General features: G+C 50.0%; 1 protein-coding gene across 1 annotated transcript; it reads right to left on the bottom strand.

Moving 5' to 3' along the window:
- Window positions 1-976: 976 nt before the first annotated feature.
- Window positions 977-6,376, bottom strand: LOC147333766 (uncharacterized). The gene is made up of 2 exons (XM_086269834.1): window positions 5,610-6,376; window positions 977-2,344 (listed from the first exon to the last, which is right to left on the bottom strand). The coding sequence occupies exons 1-2, from the start codon at window positions 6,049-6,051 to the stop codon at window positions 1,572-1,574; spliced, it is 1,215 nt and encodes a 404-aa protein (XP_086125960.1). The 5' UTR covers window positions 6,052-6,376; the 3' UTR covers window positions 977-1,571.
- Between the last annotated feature and the right edge of the window lie 587 nt (window positions 6,377-6,963).

The following is a 6,963-nucleotide window of genomic DNA, read 5'->3' as shown; positions in this document are numbered from 1 at the left end:
ATCAGTGTGAATGAAGAATGGACGCGAAAAATCTGGGAACCTGAGGACCGGCGCTGAGGTTATTGAATGTTTCAGAAAGTCCACAGCTGCCTGGCACTTGTCATCCCAGTGAAACTGCACGTCCTTTTTAGTGAGGGCGAAGAGTGGCTCTGCATGGCGGGCATAGTCCTGCACAAAGCGGCGATAGTAGCCAGTCAGGCCAAGGAACTGTCGCACCTGCTTTGTTGTGGTCGGCACTCTGAAGTCAGTCACAGCTCTCACCTTGTCAGGGTCAGGATGAATGCCAGCCGGCGTAACCCGATAACCAAGGAAGGTGAGTTCTGAAAGGCAGAATTGGCATTTGCTCAGCTTTAAAGAGAGGCCAGCGGACTGAAGCCTACCAAGGACCTCTTTTAAGTCAAGCAGGTGTTGCTCAAAGGTCGGTGATGCGACAACAATGTCATCTAGATACACCGCGCAGGACTTATAAATCAGGCCAGCTAGAACATTGTTCATAAGCCGCTGAAAAGTCGCAGGGGCGTTACACAGGCCGAAAGGAAGGACTCTGAACTGAAACAGGCCACAGTGCGTGATAAAAGCAGTCTTTGGTTTAGCTTCTTCAGCAATGGGGACCTGCCAGTAACCTCGAGCGAGGTCTAGTGTTGTGAGAAACTTCCCTCTCGACAGAAAGTCCAGTGATTCATCCACTCGCGGGAGTGGGTAAGAATCCTTCACGGTCAGCTGATTCAGACCACGGAAGTCAACACAGAACCGTGGTTCGCGGGGGGGTTTGTTCACAATGACCACGGGGGCTGCCCATGGTCCTGATGCAGGTTCGATGATGTTATCCTGTAGCATTTTTTCCACTTGCTCTTCTATGATTTGCTTTTTAGCTGGTGAGGTGCGGTATGGTGGCAAGTTAACAGGCTTTGCATCCCCAGTTACAATGACATGTTCTGCCAGAGAAGTGCGACCAAGGTGGCCATCAAACAGGTCACCAAAACTATTTAATAACTCCAACATTTCTTCCCGTTCCTCAGAATCCAAGTTAGCTTCTCCAGCCTTATCATGGAGCTGCGGGGTGTTCTGCAGGGTCATATTTCCACACTCAAGATCAGCTTCCACAAAGCCATTTTCAAAGAGTTCATCAAGACATGGGGGATTATCATCCATAATTACAGTTCTTGTTGGGACATGTATTGTCAGTGAAGTGCGAGTCATGAAGTCCATCCCAAGAACAAAGGGGGATGACAGGTCCTGCACTATCACAAACCGCTGATAGACTCGCTTGCCCATAAATCCAATGGTCAGCCAGGTTATTCCTAATGGACTGCAGTTGGTGCCATTGGCCAGTCTTATTGGGGGAGAATCCCACGGATTCTCTAATGACTGGTTTCGGTGTCTCTTAGATAACAGGTCTGCATTTACTGCTGAAAGAGATGCTCCTGTATCTAGTGTGGCATCCAGAGCCGCCCCATTAAAGTTCACTTTAACTCTGAGAGGGGTGTTCCACGATGCTTGCGAAGTTCCATCTTCAACGTGATTGAGCACTGGTGGCACACTTTGATTTGACAAAGGCGATGAGGGCTGAGTTATTGGTTGGGGGGAGGGTTGCCCCTGTGAAACACTCTCCCCCCCCTGAAGTTTCCCAGCCTCCTGCCCGTTGCTCTCGTCTCCCTGACCCCGCCAGTTTCATCTGGATCCGCAGGCTGAGTTACTGGATGTTGGTCAGGAGACAGCGTTTGGGGAAGCTCCGGAGCCATCCTGGGAGAGTGTCGAGCTCCCTGAAAATCAGTGGAACAGTTAGGGCACGAACGAGAGGTAACACCAGGCATGGCACATTTGAAACAGCGGGGTCCTCCCTCAGCTCTGTTTTTCGGCTGAGCTCGGGAGGGCCGTGAAAGGTTAGTGCCAAGAACAGAATGCAGCTCGTGGGCACGCAGCACTAGATCAATTACTGACTTTACAGGCGTTCCGTACAGTGCTACTCTGTACTTCTCCACTGCGTGTTTACAGATGAGCTCAATTTGCTCCAGTTCAGATGGTGGGTTCCTCAGTCTCCTAAATTCACTGAGCATGTGGGCAACAAACGTTAGCAGAGGTTCTTCGGGGTGCTGGAAACAGTCCAGGATGCCTCTCAAAATCTGCTCCTGGTTGTCAGCAGGCAAGAAGACGGTTCTGAAAAGTTCACAAAACTTAGCCCATGTAGATACGTGAGGAATGAGCACATTAGACCACTTTCTTGGTTCCTTAGCTAGGAAGTGTGGCAGCTCTCTGAGGATTTGGGCGTCTGTTAGGTCTAAGGAGGTTTTATAAGCAGCAACAGACTGCAGCCATTCTTCTGGGTGAAGGCTGCCATCATTAGAATCAGAATCAGAATCAGAATCAGAATGGGTTTATTGCCAGATGTTGAGGTTTACAACATTAGGAAATTGCTGCGGTGCTTCAGTGCAGACAATAAGAATTAAAGTGCTATGTAGAAAGAAAGATATGTGCATGAGATATACATGAGATATATACATGAGAATAAGAATTAAGAGTGCTACGTAGAAAGATATATACATGAGTGCAGGTGGTGATCAGTGCCAAACATGAAATGATGCAGTGACACAGCGTAGGGTCATGTGTTAGTGGCGGGGACAATCATGTGGTTATTGTTCATGTGTCCAACAGCAGAGGGGAAGAAACTGTTCTTGTGGCGAGAGGTTCTGGTGCGAATGGACCAGAGCCTCCTGCCTGAGGGGAGCAGGTCAAACAGACTGTGTCCAGGGTGAGAAGGGTCAGCTGAGATCCGGGCTGCACGCCGCAGTGTCCTGGAGGTGTACAGGTCCTGCAGAGATGGGAGTCTGCAGCCAATCACCTTCTCAGCAGAGCGCACAACACGCTGCAGTCTCTGTTTGTCCCTGATAGTGGCTCCAGCGTACGTGATGGAGGAGGTGAGGATGGACTCGATGACTGCAGTGTAGAATTGCATCATCGTCCGTGTTGGCAGGTTGAATTTCTTCAGCTGCCTCAGGAAGTACATCCTCTGCTGGGCTTTCTTGATGACGGAGGTGATGGTGGGCTCCCACTTCAGGTCCTGGGTGATGGTGGTACCCAGGAAGCGGAATGAGTCCACAGAGGTGATGGGGGTGTCAGTCAGGATGATGGGGGGGAGTGGGGCTGTGTGCTTCCTGAAGTCCACAATAATCTCCACTGTCTTCTGGGCATTCAGCACCAGGTTGTTGTGGCTGCACCAAGACACCAGACGTTCAACCTCCCTCCTGTAGGCAGACTCGTCCCCGTCCGAGATGAGCCCAATGACGGTGGTGTCATCTGCGAACTTGATTAGCTTGACAGACTGGTGGGTGGAGGTGCAGCAGTTGGTGTACAGGGAGAAGAGCAGAGGAGAAAGAACACAGCCCTGAGGGGAGCCGGTGCTGATGGTCCGGGAGTCCGAGACATTCTTTCCCAGCCTCACATGCTGCTTCCTGTCCGTCAGGAAGTCAGTGATCCACCGGCAGATGGGATCAGGCACATTCATCTGGGAAAGCTTGCCTCGGAGATGGTCTGGAAGGATGGTGTTGAAGGCAGAGCTGAAGTCCACAAACAGGATCCTGGCGTAGGTTCCTGGGGAGTCCAGATGCTGCAGGATGAAGTGTAGGGCCATGTTGATGGCGTCGTCTACAGACCTGTTGGCTCTATATGCAAACTGCAGGGGGTCCAGGAGGGGGGCCGTGAGGGTCTTGAGATGGGAGAGAACTAGGCGCTCAAATGACTTCATGACCACAGATGTCAGAGCCACGGGTCTGTAGTCATTTAGTCCAGTGATCCTAGGTTTCTTGGGGACAGGGATTATGGTAGAGGACTTGAAGCAGGCAGGCACATGACATGCCTGCAGTGAGGAGTTGAAGATGCCAGAAAACACTGGGGCCAGCTCGTTTGCACAGTGTCTGAGGGTGGCAGGAGACACACCGTCTGGGCCGGGAGCTTTCCGAGCATTCAGACTCCTAAACTGCTTCCTCACATCTGCTTCATGAATATGAAGAGTTGTGGTCGGAGGAGGTGGTGTGAAATCCTCTTTTGTGTGGGGTGAGGGGGCGGGTGTTGTAGGTGAACAGTTTGAAGGTGGTGATGGCTCTATGGAGGGGGGAGAGGTGGGGGAATTAGTGTCCAAAGTGCCTCTATTGTTGGGGCCGTTGGAGGTGTGAAGGCTGCCTGATGGCTCGTCAAAACGGCAGTAGAAGTTGTTAAGGGTGTTGGCTAAGAGCAAGTCATCAGTGGAGTGGGGGGTTTTAGACTTGTAGTTTGTAATATTCCTAAAACCTTTCCACACAGAGGCCGAGTCATTCTCTGAGATCTGCTGCTGCATCTTCTCAGAGTGCTGATGTTTGGCAATGTCCACTTCTTTAGTGAACCTGTACTTGGCCTCTCTGTAGCAGTCCCTGTCTCCGCTTCTGAACGCCTTACTCTTTTCCAGCCACAGCTTTTTGAGTTTAGGAGTAAACCAGGGTTTGTCATTGTTATAACTCACCCTGGTGCGTGATGGCACAATGCTGTCCTCACAGAAGTGGATATAGGAGGTGACAGTGTCCGTAAACTCGTCCAAGCTGTTAGAAGCAGCCTTCATTGTGTCCCAGTCTGTAGACTCCAAACACGTGCGAAGCTCCTCCACAGCCTCGTTGCTCCACAGTTTTTTAGTCCTCACGACAGGTTTGGAGAGCTTCAGCCTCTGTCTGTACGCGGGGATTAGGTGGATCATGACGTGGTCAGAAAGTCCGAGTGAAGCGCGGGGCACCGCGCGATAGGCCCCGCTGATCGTACTGTAACAGTGGTCTAATGTTCTCTCCTCTCTGGTCGGGCATTTAATATGCTGCTTATATTTTGGAAGCTCATGGCTCAGATTGGCTTTGTTAAAGTCCCCAAGAGCAATGATGAGAGAGTCCGGGAATGTCCGCTCCGTGTGGAGAATCTGCTCCGCGAGTGCGCACTGAGCTGCCTGCGCATCTGCGTCTGGTGGGATGTAAACAGCGGCCAGGATGAATGAAGCAAACTCCCGCGGAGAATAAAACGGTTTGCAGTGAATAAAAAGATATTCCAGAGAGGGAGAGCAGTGCTGAGCAATCACTGTTACATCTGTGCACCAGCCACTATTGATGTAGAAGCAGACACCTCCACCTTTGGTTTTACCGGAGAGAGCGGCCTGCCGGTCCGCGCGCAGCAGATGAAAGCCCTCCAGCTTGAGCGCGCAGTCCGGGATGTCCTCACTGAGCCACGACTCCGTAAAACATAAGACACAGGAGGAGGCAAAGTCTCTGTTCATGCTTCTCATCAGGGCCAGTTCGTCTATCTTATTCCAGAGTGAGCGTACATTAGAAAGGAAGATCCCAGGAAGGGCCGTTCTCAGTCCGCGTTTCCTCAAACGCACGAGTACGCCGGCTCGCTTACCTCTCTTTCGACGTCTCACTTTCCTGATCAGAGTCAGCAGTAAATCTGCCGCAGATGCGACAAATATTGGAAATAAATCCACAGGCGTTGTAGTCCTGCAGTTAAGGAGCTCTTCTCTGGTGTAAGAATATCCAGAGGAGTGCCCAGACACAGAAGAAATGCACAAAAACAAGACAAAAAAAAAAAAAAAAAAAAAAAATTAGCGAACACCTTGGGCTCCAATTTAGCTTGGTGCAATGCCGCAGCAAGGACTCTGGTTGTATTAATTAGCTCCAGTGAATCTGAGTGAGATTGTGACAAGGCTCTGGCGGGCTGTGTGGGGCCAGGTGTTGAGATAGATTGCTGCGTTTCCCTGGTTGGCAGGCCTGGCACATATGGGGTAGAGGAGGCCTGAGGAAAAGGGTGAGTAATCTGGGCAGCTGGCACTTTTGGGACTGGTCGTTTTTGTTGAGTCCACTGCTCCAGAATATTCCTCTGGAGGTCCAAAGAGTCATGAAGACACTGCTGAAGCATATCAACCTCTGCTTGCAGACTTTGCACTTTATGCCCAAGGTCAGCAGTACTATGTCTGGCAGTAAGTCGGTTGGGGTGTAATATAAAGTCTATATCATCACACATGTCATTCAAGTCAGGATGAGTAGCCATAATACACACTTATCAAAGACCCAAATCTATACAAGGTAGCAGTTAAGCAGAAATCAACTTCAGTTCTGGTCACACAAAAATATATGAAACGTGAATTCTGAAGTTTAGCTACACAGCTGACTTTGAAACGTGGAGGTAGAAGGAGTAAACACCCCGGATCAAAAGCATTTAGGTGTAAAATAGATCCAAACTTACGAGTAGCTGTGTATGAGTAACACCTTTTCAAGTCAGATGCACTTAAAACAGCATCTCAATAAGAACAGTTAAGCCACTGAGAATCAATAGCAAATCAGTTTGAAATATAGGCAGCGTTTTTTTTTTTTTTTTTTTTTTTTTTTTTAAATATACACTCACAACATCAGTCCGACGATTTTCCAGAGGACTCCAAACTTGTCCAGTCCTGACACGGCATAGAGGTTTGTCCCGTGGAAAAGTTCCCACTTGCAGAGACCGTACGAACGAAGCAAAGTCTGCAGCGTGAGCTCAGCTGGTGAGGAAGAAAAATCCGGTGCTCTTCACTTCGCATACATGCACTTCAGAAACTATGAAGAAGCGGCATCCGTCTCGCGTCCAAGTAGCGTGAATCCACGTTAATCCAAAAATGTCGCAGTAAAGGCGTTCAGCAGATGACGATAATACATCTCGAAAACAGCGCTGCGGCGGCTTCACTCGTTGCCGTGGAAACACACCTCCGTGATCCGGCGAATCGGACGTCCGCGTCGAGGCCAGCCTGGTCTGTTTCTGCGAAGTATGGCGGGCTACTACTAGATCTACTTTGCCGCGATGTACCTTTTAGTGTATCAATCATCAGCTGCTCGAAGATACTGCATACTGAGGTCCAAGAGAAGATGTTCGGGCGCCATTTTGTAACGTTGGGTTGTGTTGTGTGGTTGAGAAGAGGCGGCAAAACAC

This window comes from Aulonocara sp. 'chitande type north' Nkhata Bay, linkage group LG3 (genome assembly GCF_057382095.1).
Source record: "Aulonocara sp. 'chitande type north' Nkhata Bay isolate Kocher_YH1m ecotype deep benthic linkage group LG3, A_spYH_male_GT1.1, whole genome shotgun sequence".
NCBI classification, from domain to species: domain Eukaryota; kingdom Metazoa; phylum Chordata; class Actinopteri; order Cichliformes; family Cichlidae; genus Aulonocara; species Aulonocara sp. 'chitande type north' Nkhata Bay.
This window is presented reverse-complemented; position numbering and strand designations above follow the sequence as displayed.

Excerpts from the sequence above, each read along its gene's own strand:
- LOC147333766 (XM_086269834.1), bottom strand. The coding sequence starts at position 6,051 with ATGGCTACTCATCCTGACTTGAATGACATGTGTGATGATATAGACTTT. Across the intron at positions 2,345-5,609 it reads ATTGGAGCCCAAGGTGTTCG|CTAATGATGGCAGCCTTCAC; the intron begins CTAATTTTTTTT and ends CTGATTCTGATT.